The sequence below is a fragment of the Asterias amurensis genome, chromosome 19, assembly GCF_032118995.1.
Source record: "Asterias amurensis chromosome 19, ASM3211899v1".
Lineage (NCBI taxonomy): Eukaryota > Metazoa > Echinodermata > Asteroidea > Forcipulatida > Asteriidae > Asterias > Asterias amurensis.
This window is the reverse complement of record NC_092666.1, coordinates 511,578-538,120: the sequence shown is the minus strand read 5'-3', so window position 1 is coordinate 538,120 and position 26,543 is coordinate 511,578. Positions and strand designations below refer to the sequence as shown.

The following is a 26,543-nucleotide window of genomic DNA, read 5'->3' as shown; positions in this document are numbered from 1 at the left end:
ACATACACTGTATCAAAACAGGTTAGCCCTCCAGTCAATACTTCTTTGTAAATAGGTCTACAGAAGGTACATGTTTTAGTGAAGGAAACAAATGTAAACTAAATATGAAGGTGCCTTAAGACAAATGCAGAGCTGTTCATATGAATAACATTGATTGGTCCAGGTAATAAGACATTATGTTTTTAATTAATACTGCATGTATTTGTACAGTGCTTAAAGACACTGGACACCTTTGGTAATTGTCAAAGACCAGTCTTCTCATTTGGTGTATCTCAACAAATGCAGAAAACAACCAACCATTGAAAATTTCAGCTCAAATGGTCGTTGAAGTTGTGAGATAACTATGAAAGAAAAAACACCCTTGGCACACAAAGTTGTGTGCTTTCAGATGCTTGATTTTGAGACCTCAAAGTTGTGGAAAATCAAATTTGTGGAAAATTACTTCTTTCTTAAACAACGTCACTTCAGAGGGAGCCGTTTCTCACAATGTTTTATACTAACCACCTCTCTCCGTTACTCGTTACCAGGTAAGGTTTAATGGCAATAACTATTTTGAGTACCTACCAATAGTGTCCACTGCCTTTAAATGCATTTTTGTAATGCTGTTATTAAGTTTGATTCTTGCATAGTAGGGGGGGGGGGCAATGATTCTACTAGTAGTGTTTGTGGTGTGATAATACAGATGCTTTTCACATGCATTTGCCAGATATTAAATATGTGAACTTGTGTTTGATTGCAGCTGATGATGAAGTGTGTAATGTTGAAGAAGTACAGCATATTGATCTGGAATGCAAAGAGCGAGTTGCTGACAGTGAATCTGAAACAGAATCTGAAGATGAAACCATGATTGAGAATAAAGCTTTTCCTCAACAACGCTTTTCACCTGTCATGAAACACCTCTCTGCATCTGACATCACCTATAGACCTAAACCAATTAAAGCTAAGCCTGGTTCAAATTCACCAATCAGGAGTGACATTGGTTGTGATCAGTTTGATGGTGGTTCTAATTATGATAAAGCAATACCACGTCCTTCCTCTAGCGGTAGCACATTCCAACCAACCGGAGCAGTCTTTAAGGCACATTCACCAAGGAATAAAACAGACCCCCTTTCTGACTGCAAGGCTAAAGCTTTCTATGAGTATCAACCAGCTAATAAAGAAAGCCAAGAGGGAATTGCCAAACGGGGATATTTCTCCAAAATCGAATTCAAATCGAGCTCTTCTCCGAACACCAGTCAAAGTTCTGATCAAACCAGTCATACTGAAGACCAAGATGGAATTACACAGCAACCATCTTCATCCTCTGACAAGCCCACGTCAGTACAATCCTTACAAGCTACAGCAAGTTTAACAGATTGTAGAAGTCATGAAATGGTTGCAGCAAGTCATAAATCAGCTCGTGTAGCAACTATTGCAAGCTCCAACCAATCAACAACTAGTTCAGTCATCGTTGGTCAATCACAAGCTAGTTCAGTTATTGTCAGTAAGACGTTAAAACCTAAATCAGCACAGCCTGGACAGTCTCATCAGGGATCAGTGATTGTCAATACTCAGCAGTTACACAGATTGCATGTAGGCGCACCAACATCTGCTAAGCCTACATTCTCTTCATTTCAAATCCATCAGAAAGCAGAAAGTGTGGAATCTAAGGAGGTACATGCACCTACAGCATCACAAGCTTCGTTACCTACTGGAAATGTTATATTGAGTGGTAAACCACTGTCTGTATTGAAGTCTGGTTGCAGGCAAATGAATGCTGCTAAGTTGCTGCAAACAATCTCACAAGTTAAGCAAGGTAATGGAGTACTAGTTGCTGCAAATCAACCTAGGCCACACAGCCCAGCACCTGCAAGCATTCTAGCTAATCTCAATATGAAGCCTGCTCATAACGTAACTCCATTGATACACCATGCATTGCAACAGCCAAGTTGTCAAACTAATACATCTACATGTATTCCTGTAGCTCCAGCAACAGTCACATCAACAGGCTGTCATCTTCAGTATATTCTACCTTCAATTCCATCCCATGTTCCTGGTCCAGGACCTAAACCAGTGCCACCAGGGTTTCAGATAGCTAGCCCAATTCAGTTAGCTCCACCTATCAGCAATCAAGTCACCCTTAAAGCTACATCAACTAGTCAGCTAGCGGTTGTGGCTAATCATAAAGCAGGAACTGTTCCCCAGCCACCAAATCAGATACTTGGTCCTGCAAATGTCTTAAGTGCACAGATGTTAGCAAGTAATGGGGCACAAGTTATTCCTCTGATTGCATCACAGGCATCCCTTCCTCCACAACTTGTTGCAATATCACATACATCAGCAAGTGCATCAAGCCAAATGAGCCAGGCACAGCATATGATGTTACAACCAATCAACATGAATGGCATCAATAACAGCAATGTAACACCACATGTCAACCAGTCTCAGTGTGTAACAGTCAGGTCCATCAATCTTAACCCATCCAACGTAGTCTCACAACCTGTCACCATAATGACTCAACCATACAGTCCAGTTGTGACAGTTGCTGCTGGTATTGCTGTTGCATCTGCTACTACTTCTACATTGATCCCAACAGCTCATTCTCAGACTAAGTACTTGCTGCCATCTAGTCAAAGGTAGGTTGGATGTCTTGTCCTAGTTACTTTACCTTTCTAATGTTCAATCAATGTGCAGTCTGGCCACCATAAATGTCTCATGTTGTTTTATTTCAAATGTAGGTTAACTTGACAAGGAATGCTCGGTGTTCTCCACAGAGGGCGGCATGACATAATCAAAATGGCGCCCGTCAATATGACGTAATCAACATGGCGCCCATTTTTATATGACGTCATCGGACATGAAAGCAACAAATGCTTGAGAAAAACCTTTTCTTAAAAAAAATGTTATTAATCCCCGGCCCTGACGATGCTACCTATTGATTGACATCCATTTCGGTTGGAACAGTCTTACAGTGTAGGAATTTAGGAATTTAGAAACGGGTGACCGTACGGCTTTCACATGCAATTTTCAAAATGAAAAAAGGAAAAAGAAAAAAAAAACAAAAAAAACACACACACAACTTTGGACTATCTTATCTCCAATTAACATGATTAATACTGTTTTCATCAAAAATCATGAATTAATGATTAGCAGTTCCAACGTTAAGAACTTCATTTGCAAAAAAACCCATTGAGATTCAATGATCGGTAAAGTACAGTTGGTATCAATGAACTTTGCTCCACATCGTGCACGCCCTCAATCGGTGAAAGTTATCCATGTTTGAATATTCTTCAAGGCTGTACATTGTACCATTCTACAGCTAGCGACACTACTGTGTGGCAATTCTGTCTCAGTTCATGAATGTGCTTATTGTGTTGGAGTCTTATTCAACTCCTAATCATTTAAAGGGTGGCTGCAGTGTTTTTTTTTATTCATTTAAACGATTAAACATGACTTTTTAAACCTGAAACATTTTTATATATTTTTTATTAAATGTGCAAGTATTTTAAAAATGGTTTTCAAGAGATTAGGGGAACCTACCCCGCCCCTAAAAGGGAGCCTTCATTTGCATAAACGTGACGTCATGTCGGTAACCCGAGCCATCGGGCCCCCTGGCTGTGTGCATATAGAGACGTGTGCACTGTGTGGCCTGGTACCTAGGCGTGTGTAGTTAGGGACCAGACTCTTTTTGCCGACGATATGTTTGAATTCCCGACATGGCGTTGATGGTAGGGGGCGGTAACAATCCACAGAGTGTGGGGGGGGGGCATGAATTATTCGCTAATTACGCAAGTCAGATATGTCGGGAATAAACAAAACACATTTTATTGATGTTCAATACATATATCAGAAATAAATGATAGCAACATTAACTGTTTTATTTGAATTCACTGCAGCATCCCTTTAACATTTACCCAGTCAGTTTTCTTGATGGTTTATTATTTGTTACCTCTATTTGATGAGATTACTATTGAGTTGTTTTGTTCACTTGATTAAAAACACCAAATCCATTAGTGTATAGGATTGATGTGAATCATGTTATCAGGATACATCAGCATGAATTGATGTGAATCATGTTATCAGGATACATCAGCATGAATTGATGTGAAGAAACTATGTGGATTAAAATGGAGTATTATCTGATGTAGAGTGCTATAACAATGTGTATATTTGTTTTGCAGGTTGACTATCTTGCAACATGCTGGTAATTCATCTTACCCTGCTACACCTGCCTCTCCTGGACCATTTGTGATGTCTAGTGATCAGCTTGCTACACTAACTGCCAATTCTCCCAAGCTACAAGGAACATTACTGACTCCATCTGCTCTTCAATCCATACCAAACACTCCTACAAGTACTGCCATTAAAAGTATGTACCGTCTTCTCTCATATAGTGTAAACAATATGTTATTTGTGGGATTTAAAACTTTGCTTGGTGGAAATACGATATAGAAAGGTTTGCGGTAACAACATGTAATGATTATCTCTAAATGAGTTGGGTGGTTCTGAAAAGAATCGTTGGTTTCAACTCAACGTTTTGATCAGTATGCTCTGATCGTTTTCTGGAGGAAGCTGATATTTAGAAATATGTGATTTATTAGGCTTGGAAGTTTACCAGCTGGTAAACTTCCAAGCCTAATAAATCACATATTTCATTATCAAAATAACAGTGTGGGTTACCAGGGTAGCTACCCTGGTAACCCACACTGTTGATAATGTACACTTGAGTGAATTTAAACACTGGTTTGTCCACATCTCTGTTTCTAAATAAGGGAATCAATGTGTGGTGAAGAGGTTTTCAACTAGTGGTTTAATCCCAACGAGGCCTGGTTCTTGATAATTTTACCGAGACTAAGTCGAGGTAAATTATCAAGAACCAGGTCGCGGTGGGTGTAAACCACTAGTTGAAAACCGATTCAACACACTTTATTCCCATTCATAAATACCTTTTCGGTAAAAAAATATCAACACTTTTTGGTCAAAAAGTAAAATAAATGCAAAAATTATAATTTTTCAATGATTTCTTTCAACACAACACCCCTCCAGCTATGAAATGGTAAGGCCCAGTCAAGGCCCTCAGGTAAACAACTCCTTATAGGGGAATGCTGTGCGTGTCACGCGTATCGCTAATGTGGCACAACTGTCTCGGCCGTTGCTCTCGACCAATAGGAATGAAGAAACTGTCTTAAGCTTAGGTGCAAACTCGCGTGTCACGCCCATGTGTCAACACTTTTTACTGGTCATAAACAAAGGTTTATACACACCCACATGACGCGCTCTCCACCAATAAGAATAGCGAAACTGTTTGAGGATGAGTAGTTAGTTACAAGTGTTTTGTTATCTAGGAATGAACCATTCTGTTGTTGCCTTTCAATGAGTTCCTTACAGAAACCTGAACAGTGAGCAAAACTTTTTAACTGAGAAGGGTAGTTTATGTACATGTATCTTTGTATTTGAGTTTAATTTTAGTATAAAAACAATAACGTTATTATATTATTGTACACGTAGGTGGAAGTCGAGTGATAACTCAAGCTGGTGTAGCACAGCCTAAACATGTTGTTGCCTCCACTATCTCCCGATGTAATGCTCCATCCTCACTGATGAATCTACCAACTGTCAATCAAACTATCCCAGTTGCGTATGCTCCTATCATGCCAGCAAAGCCCTCAACTTGTAACACATTGGCTGCAGGATGTGTTGGTTCCTTCCTGAACGTTGGCATGAAGACACCACTAACAGCTACTAGTGTCATAGTCAATCTTGCCCCAGTACCATCTACCGGAACATTGTCCCAGGTTGCTCAAACAAGGACCGTCTTCTCAACAGGTACACGTAGGACTAATTCATCTTACTCCATATATCCATCGGAAGTAAATATGTTAGAATGGGGAGGGAAAGCAGCCTAGGTAATTGTACAAAGTGTACCCTTCAAGATGAACGGAAAGCTGACAATTGCTTTGACAATTGTCAGCGTTGACAATTACCAATAGTGTCCACTGTCTTTAGAACACTCCTTGAAATGTATAGCTTGAGTGCTATCCATGTGTCCCACATAATGCTCATTCATGTTAACAGGTCCTTGACATACAAAGTGATTGTATTTATTTGATGATCATTTTGTTTGTAGGAACGTCAGCCAGATTGCCAATTGTTTCTGTGACATCCTCAACTCAAGTCAGGACGAGGACTGATCCAACCAACGTTGTGTCTAGTTCTTCTTTGACTTCAACTTCGTCTACTACAAAACGTATTAAAGCCACCATCGCAACTATTCCTGTAGCGACATCAAGTGTAGTATCGGCAGCAGTAAACAAGGGAACCAAGTTAGCCATTTGTAAGCTTGGTAAAGGTACCAAGAGCAGCCCAAGTTCACAAAGTTTTCGTACGATGCCTAAACTGGCTCCTATTCTGTCATTTACTACTGCGAAGTCAATCACTCAGGCTACAGTATCAAACTTGCCTGAACATCCTTTAGTCATTGACACATGTGTTTCCGTGACAAAACAACTCTCAAGACAAATGCATGATTCAAAAGACACTGGCTGCCTATCTCATGCATTATCAGATACAACAAGTGATAAGGCACAAGGAACCAAAGGGTCAGTAATTGACTCTGTACCTGCAAAGCAGACATCAACTGTCTCAGGTTGCTCAATGTCTAAGAAAGCAGACGTAACACAAAGCAACACATCCTCGGACTCCCTAAGGAATGTCCCATCACAGAGCTTTGAACCTAAAGTATTTGTTGAAACTGAGTCAAGTAGTCGGCAGAAACAATCAGTCACTGCATACTCCTTGGGTCATATGACTTCAAACACAGATAACTCAACACTTTCACATGAGCAAGCTACATCTAATGTCAAACCACAGAGGGCATGTAAAGGAAAGAAATATAAGAAAATACTAGAAGAATGTGGAGTCAAGGCACACAAGCGAAAGGTAAGTGCTGTGGACATTATCAACATTATAAGTTATCACACAAGCGCGAGTGGAATACGTAAAAATATAGTGCTTCCACATCCCATATCCAACGAGGCCGAATGGGACGCAGACGCGCTATATTTTTTCTTTTCAACAAGCACGCATGTTATAACAAATTTATCTTCCAGTCTCACGTGCAACGTGCAATGTTTAAAATTTCAGAACGTTATTTCCAACGAACAGCATACATGTGCACAAAGTTTATAATGTAATTTTGCACTGTCCAAATATGGAGCATGACGCATTGATACACACAATACGCACTGTGCAATAACAAAACTGGAAGTAGTTTATAGGTTTTCATACCATCCTCCAGTTTGAGCGTCTGATTGGTGGATTAGCGCGTATTGGAAGATAATAGAGAGGTTTCGCAAGCGTACGGAAACAGATATTTATACGTCGACACTTTGTGTGTTCGCGTGACGCGTATCCGCACTCAAGAGAAACATACCTATAGTTTGCGAAACAAAATTGAACACGCGGCTGACGTGAACGGAAGCGGTTATCATATCCATATCTGTATCTGTATCCACACTCTTGTGAAACCTCTCTATTAAATATTATTACCTGTTATCATTAATATTAAGTAGGTTGAATGTGTGTCCATCTTATAGACTGTGCAAGTCTCGCGCAAAAGCTTGCCCTCAACCATGTATTGTACCAAATGACTCTTATAATTATTTTGTATTCAAATTTAAAGGGACACTTCAGCTTTGTGGGAAATTGTGCATGTTAATACACGTAGGACTGTATTTCTATTGTTAAGCTAATGACCTTACAAGAATTTGTTTTTTGTTTGCATGAAGAATGTGGTTGTTGCTAAACCAACCACCATGTCGCAGTCAATTTTAGATGGTTAATGCACATTGTATACTCCCTCTTACTACAGTGCAAGTTTATTGTATGTGTTGTGCCCTTCTGCTTGTTCACAGGTGCAGAAGACCAATGATTCATCCAATGTTGTTGGAGAGCCATATGAAGCCAGATGTGTTCCAACCCAGGATAAACCAAAGGATGAATTGACCACTATGTCACCAATAACATCATTAGTGGCTGATAACAAGTCTTCATTGGTGATAACTGATAATCAACCTGTATCTTCAAGAGTTGTTGATAAACCCACATTGATAATGAGTGATGACAAACATGTACCATTAATGATAGCTGCGGAAGACACATCCACCAGCCAATCAATCAAGACTACAGCAACATCGCAACATGAACTGCCCCAACCACTTACACAAGTACCTTGTAGTAGCAACAAAGGGTTAGATGATATGGATAGCCAGGATGGATCAGCAGACACACAATCTCAAGAGATCAGTAGGGATCCTAAGACGATTTTGAAGAGAAATATTGATGATGGAATGGAGAGGTATGAACGTTTTTTTTTGTACATTCCAATATAAAATCTGAGCTTTGGTGTTTAAAAAAATGTCTGCGTCCAAATTTCAACTCTATGAAGTACATGTACATGTAACACACAAATCAATTCATTAATAGAAAAATTTATATTAGAGAAATATTGATGAGGAAAAGCAGGGGTAAATGGGTACCTGACTTGGTAACGAGCATTGGAGAGCTGTTGATAATATAAAACATTGTGAGAAACGACTCCCTCTGAAGTAGAGTAGTTTTTGAGAAAGAGGTAATTTCTCACTAAAATAATACAAAGCACACAAATTGGTCCAACAAGGGTGTATTTTCTGTCATCATTTTCTCGCAACTTTGATGACCAATTGAGCCAAAATTTTCACAGGCTTGTTAATTTATGGTTATGATGGGATAATAATAATAATATAATAATACACAAGCATTTCTAAAGCGCCCCACGAAGAACAGAGCGCTTGGATACACCAAGTGAGATTACTGGTCTTTGACAATTACCAAATGTGTGCCTACCCTTTAATACACTGTGTACATTGTCTTAATATCGCAAAAAAATTTTGTGCATTTGTTTTTGTTTTTGTGGGCAGGGTTCTTGAAGAAGTTAATTTTGAAGCTCAGTTCAAAGAGTTACCAGAGTATCATCCAGAAGATCATGTTCAAGACATCAGCACAATTCCCCTTACTCCTCATGCTATTGTCAGTAGTTACAGAAGAAAAAGAAACAACTCTCAGGGTAGGTGGTTCTTAAGTCTCTTCATGAATTGAGCCCATAATCACACCAGTGTCAGGACAGCTTGACATTGGAAAAACTTGTGGGTTCAGACAACTTGCAGTTTACCAACTGGACAGTTCAGACAACTTGCAGTTTACTAACTTGACAGTTCAGACAACTTGCATTTTACCAACTTGATGGTTCAGACAACTTGCATTTTACTAACTTGACAGTTCAGACAACTTGCATTTTACCAACTTGATGGTTCAGACAACTTGCATTTTACTAACTTGACAGTTCAGACAACTTGCATTTTACCAACTTGATGGTTCAGACAACTTGCAGTTTACTAACTTGACAGTTCAGACAACTTGCATTTTACTAACTTGACGGTTCAGACAACTTGCATTTTGCCAACTTGACAGTTCAGACAACTTGCAGTTTACCAATGTGACAGTTCAGACAACTTGCAGTTTACCAATGTGACAGTTCAGACAACTTGCAGTTTACCAACTCGATGCACTTATCAAAAAGAGAAGGGGTTCGCCCCGGTGTTCCTGGCTGTGGCTGCTGTATGCGCCGTAGCACCTTGTAAACCCTTATAAAGTGCTACATAATTTGTTCTCAGAATTATTTACTGCAATAACCTATCTTTCTGAAAGTTTGTATATACTCAGCGCCTTGAGTACCTTGTTTGGTGTGCTTTATAAGACCTTGATATTATTATTTGATAATTATTTAAGCTCTTACTTGTCGTTAAAGGTAAAGGTGATGATTCTGGGACTGATAATGATCCTAGCTCACCAAGATTGAAATCTCCTAATCGCCAAACATCCAGTGGTTCAGAGCCTAACACTCCAATTAAACGACCAACAGTTGATGATACAGTGTTTAAATTTAGTGAGCGGCTAACATCCCCATCAGGAGCAGATGATGTTCACATTCTCAAGACTCCAGGTATGTAGAGACACCAACAAATACTTAATAATAATAATAATTGTTGTGTGCTAGCTTACAGTACATGTATGTCAAGTGCACTGTATGTTCTCCAAATAATACTGTATTTTAACTTTAACTGTGCCAATGTAGCATGCATAAAATTGTAGGGCAGTTTGGGAACTTGTTTGTAATCGAACAGAGCTGAAAATCACTGGATATATTTGCAAGTGTTAGTTTGTTTGTTTGTTGGTTTCAGACAAGTTAGTTCATTAGCTTGGAATGATTCACGCTTAATGTACCAATATAAGACCCTCAATCTTTAACAAGTCAACCAGAGTAAAGAACGTTTCATGTAGTAAGTACATGGAATGATTGCTACTTTTGACAAATGAAGCTTTCAGCTTTTGGGTGATGCCAATGGTGTGTTTTTAAGATGCTACAAACCATGGGCTTCATTTTACATCCTTTTAAGTTTGTTGTAATAATTGCAGTCACATTCTAGAAGTCTTGTTAGTTTTGACCACAGTTTTTGTCAAGTTTTCATCATGAACTGATCAGTTCTCAGTCTGCACAATCCAAAGCCCGTTGCAGTCCTTCTGTACATCGGTCATACCTCGCATAAAATTGAACAGACCCTCCGTGAAGCAGAAATCAAGCTCTACTACCAACTCGCAATAAGTTGGAAACGAAGTTACACATTCACAAAGACAAGCTTGATTTTGGGTGGCACGGTTGGCTTGTGCGTAAAGCGCTCGCCTCTCACCAAGGTGACCCGGTTCGATTCCCGGTCGGGGCCAAATGTGAGTTGAGTTGTGCGTTGGTTCTCTGCTGTGCCACGAGGGTTTTCATGACTATCCGGTTTTCCTCCCTCAGGAAAAAATCAAACACTTTCGATCTTGGCTGTGCTCCGTGGTAATAATGGGTTGATGTGGCTGGCAGCTGAATGCGCCCTTGCATGCCTGCTTCTCGAACACGTTGTAGGCGCGTCCTTCGCAATACAGCTCTTAGCTGCGAGTAAGGATGATTAGCCCCCCAAATTATTAGTATTATTATTATTATGATTCTAGCAGTCAGGCAGGGGTCTATCGAATTCCTTGTACTTGTGGTAAAGTGTACATTGGCGAGACCGGTAGAGACCTAACTACCAGGCTAAAAGAACATAAAGCACACAGCTGCAGAGGGGAATATGACAAATCTGCCATTGTCAAACACTCCACCGATTTAGACCATGTCATAGTTAGGGATCAGGCTAGAATCATAGCACCTGAGAGACATTGGTATACAAGGCGTATAAGGGAAGCTATCGAAATACACAGACACGACACTGTGCCACAAGATATCGGTAATTTCATCAGCAGTATTTGGCATACTATCCTACCATCCTCCTCCTCTGACAACCCACAGTCTACTGACACACCCTACTACACAGGGCTTTCAGGAGAACCAATCAGTGCGTTGATTGTATTTACACTGAAACCTCTGAACCCCTGTAAATAAGCCCACTTCTCTCTAACCTCTGCAGTCTCCTTACAAAGACTAGAGAAAGCTATAGTCAAAGTGTTGAGATTAATTAAGAACTCACTCCGTGGTATTGTATTTAATACTGATCCTATAAGCTTATGTAGTAGTCCCAGCCGATTTTCTATAACTTCCTCCATAAGCGGGATAGTTCTTTTCAGAACTGAGAAGTCTCCTGAGCAATCTAATAAATCTACTTGGCGGTAGTAGAATATAAAGCAAGTCGGTTCTCTAAAGAAAAAACTCTACCTGGCAAGTAGACACACACATGGTGTTACCGTAAACCAAATATACATTGATACCTCACCATGCAATGCCTCAAATCATGTACTGAATAGATTTATTTTTAAAAGAAACTACCACATGAATTTGTTAATATTACAAAGTTTACACAAAAGAGCTGAAACTGACCAGCATTAGCTAAATTCCTCATCCTGACTGAGTAAGGTAAATGAACTGCTTGCATGACCAGATTATGTTGCTTGCCCTCTTATTGTCCAATGCTTGCCAAATTGACAGGTAGTTTTATGTTGTGATTGTTTCATGTTTTGATTGTTTCATCATTGACTTACTTCTGATATATCTGCAAATTGTATCTCATTATCTGAAGACACTTGAGAAATGTCTTGATATAAGCTACCAGAGCGATAAGCGCTTTGATTGTAACCCTCCTAAATCACAAGGAATGGGTTGATATAAGCTACCAGAGCGATAAGCACTTTGATTGTAACCCTCCTAAATCACAAGGAATGGGTTGATATAAGCTACCAGAGCGATAAGCGCTTTGATTGTAACCCTCCTAAATCACAAGGAATGGGTTGTTCAATTACACTCATTTAATACTAATAGTGCCACAGAGAAAGACTGCAAACATGGAACAAATTATACTGACTTCTCAGAGAGTAGATTTCTAACAGGTTTATTGCGATTCAGAACCGCAATGCATTATGGGTAGACAGATGGGTCTGATTTGCTACCGCGATGTATGTTGTCATGCACGACTCCAGCACGCATCGCCTATTTTGTGGGGGTTCAACAGCGCCCTCTCTTGATATTTTGCTATTCGCGGTAAACCTTATTGATTAGATTTAAAGCAAAGTTCCCAGTAAGCAGTGAAATAGCTGAAATACATCAATTGACACATTTTGTGTTAGTGAGGTGTCATGATTAAACTTAAAAAAAATTATTTGTTCTTTGTCAGTTCCAGAAGACAGTGAAGAATTTGACTTTGAGCCTGAGAAAAACGCCTCCACACTGAGGAAAATTCTAGATTTTCGAAGGATTCTGGTTATGCAACTATTCAAGACAGAAGGCTACTTTCCATCATGTAAGTATAATTAGTCAATAGTCATTGATAAGATGAGAATTAATCAAATGCTGTTCAGGCAGCGTTCCCCCACAGGGTCAAATTTTGTCTGGGCGCTAAACCAATCCTGCTCTATCGTCAAATTGTGCAACCCATTCCTGCACTGTAAATAATTTCCTGCGGATAAGATGCGTCTTGTGTGACTTTTTAGACCCCCAAAACATCGTCGTGTCTTATCCTTCAGAGCGCCTTGTCTGCTAACGATTGATTTCTTGGAAACTATTTTTGTTTGCTGTCGTGTAATTTCACCAAAACACCCTCTTGCGTTCAATGTTTCTTACATTTATTGTCACATCGGAAGATACAAAGGCTACAAGTCCGTGCGTTACATGATGGGATTTTGTGCTGTGTACGTGATCGGAAGTTTGCCCGGCGTTCAGCGGCACTTGGAGTGAACGTTATTACGTTTTATCCTAACCTTGATAAAATTGAGTGAATGTTTTTACTATTTATTTGAACCTTGAAATAATAAATAAATAGTCATAGTTCTGTACTACCTCTGCAGGTCTTTTTGACTGGTCAGTCGGACCACTAGGCAAAGTGTTTCAGCTGGTCCGCCGCGATTTCCACTGGCATTTGGCTAACTAAGGACCTCCGTAAGGTCGAACATTGTGACAAAATTATTTTCAGCGGGAAGGTTTTTTAATCAATTCTTCACACATATGGAAGAAGACAGCATAACAACCTATTCAAAGACTAGATACATTTCTTCCATGAACAAAATTCACACACACACAGTTTTGTTTGAATCACAATGTGTTTTATCTTCCTGTATGTGCTAACCCAGCAATCAGATGCATAAACAGGAGGGTGGTTTGAAAAGCTATAACCTACTCCTTTTTCTATTTCTCAGTGCGTATTGTGAGGGTCAATGCGTCACACTCCACATTAGGACTGGGTAAAAGTTACATTCTAAACTTTGTGCGCGTGTATGCTGTTCGTTGCAAAATAACGTTCTGAAATTTTCAACTTTGCGCGTTGCCCTTGTGACGCTTGTCATAATAACAGTTTGTTACGACCGTCTATCTTTGATTAGCAAAGTGGGGTACCTAAACATTTTTTCTAAACATGACGCTACTTTCAATGGTTGACGAAAAAAGAATGCAATAACATTGTTCAAGAATTGCTAATGTAGTTGTTGTTTAAGTTTAGTACTCCTTCGTTTGTTTATAAATGAGGTTGAGACTGGAAGATAAATTTATTTGAAAGCAAACAAAATATGGAGCTGGAGGAAATTTTGTGTGGGTTTTGCTGTCAAGGTGTTTTCCTTGGGATAGTTTTGACAAGGTGCCTAATACTTGTAAAAATGTTGGACGCAATCTTTGAAAAGATGGACTCTTTTGAAATTTGCGCAAGCTGCCGTTTTTTTTATGGCACAAACTCTGTATTAAATTCCATAATGCTTCGCCATATCCACACAAAAAATACCGTCTGCAAAGCGCCCTCTAGCATTAGCTGGCTGTTGTTGCTTAGGCCTTACAAAAATAATAGTTTGTTTTAGGTAACTTTCTCTGAAAAGTTTAGGACAGTAGGTAGAGAACAAAATTAAATTTTACCCCAAGAAATTATTCTGGAAGACTCAATTGCATGCCTCTTTTTTCAGGGTAATAATATCCGAGTATTTCCCAAATTACATCATGATAGCATATTGTTTCAATTTAATGTAAACAATCCCTTGCAGTGACACCCCCAGCAATGTGCATCGATATACACACACCAATAACACAGTTAAGATACATCAGTCCTGTCACCAACTGGAAGTATCAATACACACACCAATAACACAGTTAAGATACATCAGTCCTGTCACCAACTGGAAGTATCAATACACACACCAATAACACAGTTAAGATACATCAGTCCTGTCACCAACTGGAAGTATCAATACACACACCAATAACACAGTTAAGATACATCAGTCCTGTCACCAACTGGAAGTATCAATACACATACCAATAACACAGTTAAGATACATCAGTCCTGTCACCAACTGGAAGTATCAATACACACACCAATAACACAGTTAAGATACATCAGTCCTGTCACCAACTGGAAGTATCAATACACACACCAATAACACAGTTAAGATACATCAGTCCTGTCACCAACTGGAAGTATCAATACACATACCAATAACACAGTTAAGATACATCTGTCCTGTCACCAACTGGAAGTATCAATACACACACCAATAACACAGTTAAGATACATCAGTCCTGTCACCAACTGGAAGTATCAATACACATACCAATAACACAGTTAAGATACATCTGTCCTGTTACCAACTGGAAGTATCAATACACACACCAATAACACAGTTAAGATACATCAGTCCTGTCACCAACTGGAAGTATCAATACACACACCAATAACACGGTTAAGATACATCTGTCCTGTTACCAACTGGAAGTATCAATACACACACCAATAACACAGTTAAGATACATCAGTCCTGTTACCAACTAGAAGTATCAATACACATACCAATAACACAGTTAAGATACATCAGTCCTGTTACCAACTGGAAGTATCAATACACACACCAATAACACAGTTAAGATACATCAGTCCTGTCACCAACTGGAAGTATCAATACACACACCAATAACACAGTTAAGATACATCAGTCCTGTCACCAACTGGAAGTATCAATACACACACCAATAACACAGTTAAGATACATCAGTCCTGTCACCAACTGGAAGTATCAATACACATACCAATAACACAGTTAAGATACATCAGTCCTGTTACCAACTGGAAGTATCAATACACACACCAATAACACAGTTAAGATACATCAGTCCTGTTACCAACTGGAAGTATCAATACACACACCAATAACACAGTTAAGATACATCAGTCCTGTCACCAACTGGAAGTATCAATACACACACCAATAACACAGTTAAGATACATCAGTCCTGTCACCAACTGGAAGTATCAATACACACACCAATAACACAGTTTAGATACATCAGTCCTGTCACCAACTGGAAGTATCAATACACACACCAATAACACAGTTTAGATACATCAGTCCTGTCACCAACTGGAAGTATCAATACACACACCAATAACACAGTTTAGATACATCAGTCCTGTCACCAACTGGAAGTATTAATACACACACCAATAACACAGTTAAGATACATCAGTCCTGTCACCAACTGGAAGTATCAATACACACACCAATAACACAGTTTAGATACATCAGTCCTGTCACCAACTGGAAGTATCAATACACATACCAATAACACAGTTAAGATACATCAGTCCTGTCACCAACTGGAAGTATCAATACACATACCAATAACACAGTTAAGATACATCAGTCCTGTCACCAACTGGAAGTATCAATACACACACCAATAACACAGTTAAGATACATCAGTCCTGTCACCAACTGGAAGTATCAATACACATACCAATAACACAGTTAAGATACATCAGTCCTGTCACCAACTGGAAGTATCAATACACACACCAATAACACAGTTAAGATACATCAGTCCTGTTACCAACTGGAAGTATCAATACACACACCAATAACACAGTTTAGATACATCAGTCCTGTCACCAACTGGAAGTATCAATACACACACCAATAACACAGTTAAGATACATCAGTCCTGTCACCAACTGGAAGTATCAATACACATACCAATAACACAGTTAAGATACATCAGTCCTGTCACCAACTGGAAGTATCAATACACACACCAATAACACAGTTAAGATACATCAGTCCTGTTACCAACTGGAAGTATCAATACACACACCAATAACACAGTTAAGATACATCAGTCCTGTCACCAACTGGAAGTATCAATACACACACCAATAACACAGTTAAGATACATCAGTCCTGTCACCAACTGGAAGTATCAATACACACACCAATAACACAGTTAAGATACATCAGTCCTGTCACCAACTGGAAGTATCAATACACACACCAATAACACAGTTAAGATACATCAGTCCTGTCACCAACTGGAAGTATCAATACACACACCAATAACACAGTTAAGATACATCAGTCCTGTCACCAACTGGAAGTATCAATACACACACCAATAACACAGTTAAGATACATCAGTCCTGTCACCAACTGGAAGTATCAATACACACACCAATAACACAGTTAAGATACATCAGTCCTGTCACCAACTGGAAGTATCAATACACACACCAATAACACAGTTAAGATACATCAGTCCTGTCACCAACTGGAAGTATCAATACACACACCAATAACACGGTTAAGATACATCTGTCCTGTTACCAACTGGAAGTATCAATACACACACCAATAACACAGTTAAGATACATCAGTCCTGTTACCAACTGGAAGTATCAATACACACACCAATAACACAGTTAAGATACATCAGTCCTGTTACCAACTGGAAGTATCAATACACATACCAATAACACAGTTAAGATACATCAGTCCTGTCACCAACTGGAAGTATCAATACACACACCAATAACACAGTTAAGATACATCAGTCCTGTCACCAACTGGAAGTATCAATACACACACCAATAACACAGTTAAGATACATCAGTCCTGTCACCAACTGGAAGTATCAATACACACACCAATAACACAGTTAAGATACATCAGTCCTGTCACCAACTGGAAGTATCAATACACACACCAATAACACAGTTAAGATACATCAGTCCTGTCACCAACTGGAAGTATCAATACACACACCAATAACACAGTTAAGATACATCAGTCCTGTCACCAACTGGAAGTATCAATACACACACCAATAACACAGTTAAGATACATCAGTCCTGTCACCAACTGGAAGTATCAATACACACACCAATAACACAGTTAAGATACATCAGTCCTGTCACCAACTGGAAGTATCAATACACACACCAATAACACGGTTAAGATACATCTGTCCTGTTACCAACTGGAAGTATCAATACACACACCAATAACACAGTTAAGATACATCAGTCCTGTTACCAACTGGAAGTATCAATACACACACCAATAACACAGTTAAGATACATCAGTCCTGTTACCAACTGGAAGTATCAATACACATACCAATAACACAGTTAAGATACATCAGTCCTGTCACCAACTGGAAGTATCAATACACACACCAATAACACAGTTAAGATACATCAGTCCTGTCACCAACTGGAAGTATCAATACACACACCAATAACACAGTTAAGATACATCAGTCCTGTCACCAACTGGAAGTATCAATACACACACCAATAACACAGTTAAGATACATCAGTCCTGTTACCAACTGGAAGTATCAATACACACACCAATAACACAGTTAAGATACATCAGTCCTGTCACCAACTGGAAGTATCAATACACATACCAATAACACAGTTAAGATACATCAGTCCTGTTACCAACTGGAAGTATCAATACACACACCAATAACACAGTTAAGATACATCAGTCCTGTTACCAACTAGAAGTATCAATACACATACCAATAACACAGTTAAGATACATCAGTCCTGTTACCAACTGGAAGTATCAATACACACACCAATAACACAGTTAAGATACATCAGTCCTGTCACCAACTGGAAGTATCAATACACATACCAATAACACAGTTAAGATACATCAGTCCTGTTACCAACTGGAAGTATCAATACACACACCAATAACACAGTTAAGATACATCAGTCCTGTTACCAACTGGAAGTATCAATACACACACCAATAACACAGTTAAGATACATCAGTCCTGTTACCAACTGGAAGTATCAATACACACACCAATAACACAGTTAAGATACATCAGTCCTGTCACCAACTGGAAGTATCAATACACATACCAATAACACAGTTAAGATACATCAGTCCTGTTACCAACTGGAAGTAACATTGGTGTGCTAAACTCAACATCCAGTGTCAACTGGTTATAGGACGCAATAGCCATCAAATTGTAGTTTATCCAAACATTTTCAATGTCTAGACTTGGTTAAATGTATAAAATAAACAGACCAAAATCTGCCTGAAATGTTATAAATGAGAAAGGGGGGAAAAGGTCATGAAATTGAATTGAAATGTAAAAAATAGTTGCATCAACACATGTACTTTATGTTCGGAATTAAATATTGCCAAAAACATAACACAATAACAAATGAAAGTCAATACTATTATTAAATCCTAGGACACAAGTGGGCAGACACAAGTTTGAAACTTTGAAAGGATCTTTGGATATGGATACAGACAACCAAGAATTTCAATAATAAAATAGAATATAATTAAGAATAATACATGTGTGCGAAATTAGGAGACAACTTAAAAATAAATTTTATAACAAAAGGAAGGACATGAATTTGAACCTATGACATTCAGTTGGAGAGGGAGGGTCACATACTCTGATAGTCACAAAAGTATCAGTGCGGCAGAGAATGAACAGGATTCAATTGTGTTGCAATGTATCTTGTTAAGAATAAAAACAAATAAATGAAATTTCTTGCATTTCTCTAGCTCCCATGTAAAAAGTTTATTTATAAAATCCCAAGTCAGAAAAATCCTGCTCAGAGTAAACAAATGCACACGTGTGTGACTGTGTCAACCATGTTGTATGGTTCATCCAAACCAGTTGCTGCTCACTGTACGTGTGTGCATGTAGGGGAGAAAGCCACAGTCTAAAAACTCAACTCTCTTACGAGGTCCTCAGACTCATAAGCAAATCACTGAGCAAGTTGTGCGACCTGGGGTCAATTTCACAAAGAGTTGAGATTGATCTGAACTGAGTATCAATCTGCTAAGCAAAGTGTTGTGCCACAATACAAATCACTATGATAAACAACTCATCTTAAGTAAAGATGAACCCCTGGACCCACTCCTAACATAATTATAATATAATATTAAATACTAATATACATATAGCGCACGTATCTACCAAACAAGGTACTCAAGGCGCTGAGTATGTAGAAACCTTAAGAAAGAAAGGTTATTTCAGTGATGAATTCTGAGACCTAATTATTTAGCACCTTATAAGGGTTTACAAGGTGCTACGGCGCATACAGCAGCCACAGCCAGGAACACCGGGGTGATCCCCTTCTCTTTTTGATAATTGCACTGTTTTTTTTGTTTTTTTTAACATGCGTTACATAACACACGGGACCAACGGCCTTACGACCCATCCGAAGGACGAAGCATTGGTTAATTGTCTTGCATAAGGACCTAAGTGTCACGGCTGGGGGTGTTGAAAATGAATACCGAGACTCCCCTCTCTGCTCTGGTTTCCATCGTTAACAGGTTCCTCTCCATCAAACCTCAAGGAAACCATAGTTTCACCAATTATAAAGAAGCCCGGGCTGGATGTGAACAATCTCAAGAACTATAGTACGGTTCTCTAAACTCATTGAATTTTAAGGTTGCTTTAAGTCATATCAATGATCAGATTTGTACAAATATGTTGTATCAGAAGTTTCAGTCTGCTTACAGGTCTGGCCACAGCATGGAGACGGCATTGCTGAGAATGTTGCTTGCTTGTTCAATTGATTTCACTTTGCTTGAAACCGCTGTGGTACTTTCCTTTGTTAGTTAGAGCGCTATATAAATACCTTGTATTATTGTTATTATTACTATTAGTATTATCTCTGACAATTATTGTTAAGGCGTGTACTTAACTATATACATTTTTATGATCTTATTTCAGCTGCAGCAACAACATCTTTCCAGTTACAGCATCGGGACATCTTCCCATCAAAGCCAATCCTTCAACTTAAGATAAGAGAGGTACGGCAAAAGATTATGCAACATTCCCGTGATGAAGATGCTGAAGAAGGATGTATGTCTCCAGGTGGCCCACAGTCAACCAAAATAGCTAGTAATAGTCGCTCCCAAACAAACACTAAACCTACCGCTAAAACTGCTGCTACTTTGGCTAAAAGTAGGTTAACCCTAACATCTATGGTGAGCACAGACACCAGCATGACAGCTAAACTGACACTAACCCCACCTCCCCCTTCATCCCCTATGGATAAATCGCAATGGTCTCATTCACCTAAGGGTACCTATACTAAATTCCATTATACACCACCTGCCAAGTCACCTCTTGCAAGATCAACTTCATCTCATGGTCAGCCCAGTCCTATCACATCATTCCAAGGTCCACAGCAACAAGCATACTTTGTGTACCCTTCTACAACTACTTGTATGTCTCCATTGGCACTGGTACCAACACAAGCAGCAACTGGAAGTAGGTGCAGTGGTCCAGAAACTAAACCCACTGCCACTAGCTCATAGAGGTCTGTGATTTTACAACTGCAGCATGTAGTATTCCGTCGGATATCTCAAAGTCATAATTGTTCAATGTCCATACGTCACGTGTCGGGCATATTTAGCTATTGCCGTGAGTTTTAGTTAATGTCAATGCATTTAGGCATGAGACATTTTCTTCCCTGGTAATTCGTAAATCTACGTTTAGACAATGCGGGCAGCAGTAAATGGTGTTTGAAGCTTTGCATGGTGTGGAGAATAAGAGCAACTATAAATATAAATATTAATAGTAAACTTGCGGGTACAACCATGGGTAAAATCTCTTTTGAAGGAGTGGTGGCTCTGAAAAGAGCCAGTTGGTCTCTAGTTTGGCGGGCAGCAGTGTTGGGTAATTTATAGAGAAGAGCATTACAAACAATCTTTTCAGTTGCTGATTGAGTTTAAAACTTTCGTATTGTACACCGGTGTAACGCAGCTGGTAACTGACTGATTTACAGAGGGCAGAAACTTGACAAGTATATGAAGAGGCTACCGGCTACATGGAATACTTCCCAAACAGGGCAACATCCATCTAAGAAAAGAAAAACGGGCCGTTTTGTAGTCATGACAGGTAATACAGTAGTGAGATTGTATTAAGATCAACAACACTCACCATGCTATGTCAGATTTTTTGCCCCAAACATTGAAAAATAGATTTTTTTGAGTGAATGGTATTTCAAAGAGTATCACCCGCTGTAATGGAAAAAAGTTTAACTTTTACTTTTAATGGTCAGGAACCATGACAAACATTTAAAACATTTCTTATAAAACACATAAGAAATGGTCACGTGATTATATTGTCGGGATCCCGACAAAAACTAATTTTGAGCACTTTATTTCACTTTCACTAATAATTGGCGGACTTTTTCGCGCAATGGCTCAAATGAAAGCTTGTAACTTTCTCGACACCCATCAAAATACCTTTTGGGGTCAAATCGGCCAAAAAATCTGACAAAGCATCTTTAATTAATGCCGTTACTTTTTGTCCTGGATTACCATAGTTGGATGTCGCATTCCTAGAGCACACTTTGGATCCTATTTATAGATGGATGTTTTGGACATTTGTGCATGTTATCATCATTGGGATTTGAGTTAATGACATCCTGATCCATGCAGGAAATGTTTCTATTACCAGAGTAGCAGTAATAAAACAAATAGTGAAATCAGTCCTCTTTCACAGGACAATTATTCAGGCATTTATTTAGGGAGATCAGAAGGAAAAGCGATAGTGGTCTAGTTAAGCGTGAGAAGGAAAAAGCTGGTCACTTAAAAGTGCTTGAAGTACAGTGCAGTTTATTTTGTTCATAGCTGCAGTTAAAAATAGTTGATACATGAAAATCCTATTGAGATGTATTTGTACTCGAAGCAACCTTGTTGAAACATGAGACTCCAGTGCTGGAAATCAATTAACATTATGCTGATTTGGTGAATGTGGTTCTTGTTTCTGCTTTCACAATTCAAACTATTTGCCTGCACAAATAAAATATTTTATCCTAACTTGTTGGTCAACAAAAATGCTAAACAAAGCTACTTGATATGACACTGGTACAACCCAAAATAACCATGTAGGCTTACATGCGTTGTCATCGCCTCTTACAGCCTTTAAATGTCACTTGTGTTTTCATTATCTTTCCACTTTCATTTACAGCAAACCAAATGCTCTTTATTTGTTCATTGAGAAAATGATACAAATGTATCGAGTAACTTGTGTTAAAGCTTAGGATTATCCAACCTAAGCCACAGCATGCAGTTGTATGCCTTATGTACACATACATGTACTCTCTAAACTTGTCTTTATCATTAATGGTATTATTGGAGACTGGCTGTTTGGCAATACAACCAAGTTACAATTGGAGTGACTGCAGCCAATGCCTCTCAAGTTATTGTAAAATTTACTTTTTCAAAAGTAAGCCAGTGTATTATCTCATTCCCTGAAGGTTTGAGCAGAGCTTCACATGGCAACTAAACTACACCTCTTGTTTCCAGGGGTTACCTTGATTTAATGTGGCAATGGTTTGTCGTGAATTACATGCTTACAAAAAGCTGCTCTCTGCCCCCCCGTTGTTTGATTCAAAGACTATTGCTATTGTTCAATGTCCACTGATGTACTAAGTGGTGTTATAAAAAGTACAGCGTCACTTTCATATCGAACCATAATTAAGTTGCCATAGATTTCTTATATAGTCCAGTGTCTTTAATCATCAACTTAACACTCTGTGTATTTTAATTTAAATTTTCATTTTAATAAATAATTAGTTATGTTCAAGCAACCTTCAACAATTCGTCGTTCATACCACGAACGGACCTAACTCGGTGACCGTTTTCAAAATTGTGTTCGGAGAAAAACACGAATGAAGTTGCACTACTTTTCAAACTGCTCTTTTGGAGTCTGCTTACCAACTTTATTGTATTATTTTATGACGAAAACACAGTTAAACTGGTAAAGCGACACAGGTAAAGCGACATATCTAGATACACACATGTAGGTCACTTTGTGAAAAGATAAATGGCAAATCTAGCGATGCGTTGTTCTTACTAATTAGTGTAATTACCAAACTATTACATATTAGGCACTGAAACTTGCTGATAACATTAATAGTATTGAGTTTGTCAATAATGTGTTTTAAAAAATGTTTGATTTGAGTCAGGTCAGTTCATGGTACGACCGACGAATTGTAGCAAAGTATAGTATATTATAACTATTTTAAAGAAATGTATATTTGAACTGTGCATCATTTAAAAATGCATGTGCATTCCTTTTAGTCTTATTCAGCTTAGTTTTTATCCTTGATCTAGAGCATTTACTGACATCTTGTCCAGTATTTTAACAAAATATCCCAATTGTATATTATTGACTTTTACTTTTTACTTGTAGCAAATAGGGAAATCAAATATCCCAAGTTATATTACATGTATGAAGAATAAGAAACATGTAGAAGTATTGTATAGATAAATTTAAAACAAATAGTATATTCAAAGCCAGATTTGCAAGAGATGTTACTAGTTTTAATTGAAGTATTACATCAAATGATAAGGGTAATTCGGGAGTGTAATTCGTTGAAGATACATGTAGGACAGTTAAAACAATTGGAACTTCTTAACTAGGTTACTGGGTCGAGAAGTATATCAGTTGTCTAATATTTAATTGTAGGAAATTCTCGTTGTTAAAAAAATAATTAAGGTTTGTGCTACAAGAGTAGCTGTAAAATCAGTAGTGATGCGTTTGTCAAAGAATTTCTGAGCTTGTCAATTGATAGGAATGGTTTTGAAATTGCTGTAACACAAGCTTCAATATTTACGCAGGAAAAGAAGATATCTTTATTTTCTTATCTTGTAATATACATGTAGACCGATCCAGGCGCGCAAGTGCTGGGCGCCGCTAAACACTTGCCCGCCCGGTGTGCGTCGGATCGGTCCATACGATTGTTAATGGGAGGCAAAGTGGCAGGAGACTTAGCAGGTACAGCTTTGTAATCCGAACTGTTGCATGCTCAGAACTACTTTCTGTATGTCTGCTGCAACTTCATTAGCTTTCCAAACTGCATTGAACTAATGGGATACATGATGTGCTGTACAAACCAGAAATATTAAACTGTTTTCATGTATTTGACTCAGGATATTACATGACATTGCGTGGCAATACATGTACACAGTATCATGCACCTGGTTAGGCCCAGTTTTCATTTATTAACAAACACTCTTTATTGCAGATAACGATTATCACAAAAAATAACTTTAAAGAATAAGTATTCTTAGTATTGTTATTCATTTCTTGATCAAAAGTAAAGCTTGTTATCAATAAAAGATGGCCATGTTACTTGGACAATACATATGATACACTGAAATGTTCTTATTCCATTAGTCTGCATGGTTTGTAATTATAGTTCCTCTCTTGCTTTAACTGTCACAGTGTTCAGTACAGAAGCACTGTGACTGATCTTTGACGCCTCAGGGTACAACAATGGCAACAACACTACATAGTTCATCATAAGGGAATCAATGTGTGGTGAAGAGGTTTTCATCTAGTGGTTTAAACCCGCCGAGGCCTGGTTCTTGATAAATTTACCGACACGAAGTCGAGGTTAATTATCAAGAACTAGGCCTCGGCGGGTTTAAACCACTAGTTGAAAACCGATTCAACACACTTTGATTTCCATTCATAAATACCTTTTCGGTCAAAATACTTCAACACTTTTTGGTTAAAAAGTAAAATAAATACGAACAACAAATTGTTCAACGATTTCTTGCAACACAACACCCCTCCAGCTATGAAATGGTTAGGCCCTCGGGTAAACAACTCCTTATAAGGAGATTGCTGTGGCACAAATGTCCCGGCCTGTTGCTCTCGACCAATAGGAATGAAGAAATTGTCTTGCACAGGTGCAAGCTCGCGTGTACGGCCCATGTTTCAACACTTTTTACTGGTGTTATATCATCCGTGCAAACATCCCCTCATGATGCCCTCTCGACCAATCATAATGGATAAATTGTCTTAGGTATTTATGAATACTATTTCAATTCAAATGCAATTAGTTGTTTGAATACACTATGATGTTGCAAAGTTATCAAAAATGGTAAAACAGTGACATAATTGTAGTTGTGAGTGGTTCAAAGATTCCTTTTTACACATTTCTGACGACTCCACATACTTCAAAGTAGAAAATTCAAATAAAATGAAATGAGAAAACTTGGTGTTTAAAGGCAGTGGACACTATTGGTAATTACTTAACATAATTATTAGCATCAAACCTTACTTGGTAATGAGCGATGGGGAGAGGTTGATAGTATAAAACATTGTGAGAAACGGCTCCCTCGGAAGAAACACAATTACATTTTTTTACCATTAATTATCTCGCACTTTTTGAGCTGAAAATTTCACAGGTTTGTTTTGTATGCATATGTTGAGATACACAAAGTGAGAAGACTGATCTTTGACAATAACCGATAGTGTCCAGTGTCTTTAATGACTAAAATACCAGGAGGTAGCACACTATGGAACAGTCCTATAACAACTATGTTGAATAATGATGCTGGGTTTCTTGATGTCATTTAAGTGCTGCCAATGTTCAGTCAAACAATACAATATTTTCTCATTAACATTTTCCCATGACTTCAAAACATTTTAAATCATTGCTATTTATAAGGTTTATTTATAATAATCCATTTAGTGAAAAAAAAAGCAAATACAACAAAATCCATTACAACAAAGAGATTCCAAGTGCAGTGAGGATTGATAAAGCCACCACAGCATAGCCAGTAGTATACAGTGTCTTCATGTCAAGTCCACGGGCAGTATCCCATACCTACAAACACAAACACAAAACAATTCTTTATATACATAAATTGTACATGTAGGGACTTCTATCAGA

The 26,543-nt window shown here is 38.4% G+C and overlaps 2 protein-coding genes across 4 annotated transcripts in view; one reads left to right on the top strand and one right to left on the bottom strand.

Moving 5' to 3' along the window:
• Positions 1 to 25,004, top strand: part of LOC139951714 (uncharacterized) — a 48,391-nt gene extending 23,387 nt beyond the window's left edge. For 2 of the 3 annotated variants that reach the window (XM_071950762.1, XM_071950760.1), the window contains exons 12-20: positions 740 to 2,615; positions 4,161 to 4,348; positions 5,488 to 5,805; positions 6,107 to 6,918; positions 7,893 to 8,335; positions 8,937 to 9,082; positions 9,824 to 10,018; positions 12,720 to 12,845; positions 20,573 to 25,004. In XM_071950762.1, coding sequence (XP_071806863.1) covers positions 740 to 2,615; positions 4,161 to 4,348; positions 5,488 to 5,805; positions 6,107 to 6,918; positions 7,893 to 8,335; positions 8,937 to 9,082; positions 9,824 to 10,018; positions 12,720 to 12,845; positions 20,573 to 21,162 — 4,694 coding nt within the window. In that variant the 3' untranslated portion in view covers positions 21,163 to 25,004. The remainder of the gene's footprint in view (positions 1 to 739; positions 2,616 to 4,160; positions 4,349 to 5,487; positions 5,806 to 6,106; positions 6,919 to 7,892; positions 8,336 to 8,936; positions 9,083 to 9,823; positions 10,019 to 12,719; positions 12,846 to 20,572) is intronic. The other variant, XM_071950761.1, reaches the window with a different exon arrangement.
• The window catches only part of LOC139951719 (succinate dehydrogenase cytochrome b560 subunit, mitochondrial-like), a 32,386-nt gene continuing 30,747 nt past the window's right edge, over positions 24,905 to 26,543 (bottom strand). Inside the window, exon 6 of the mRNA XM_071950767.1 lies at positions 24,905 to 26,477. Within this exon, the coding sequence (XP_071806868.1) occupies positions 26,373 to 26,477 (105 nt within the window). The 3' untranslated portion in view covers positions 24,905 to 26,372. The remainder of the gene's footprint in view (positions 26,478 to 26,543) is intronic.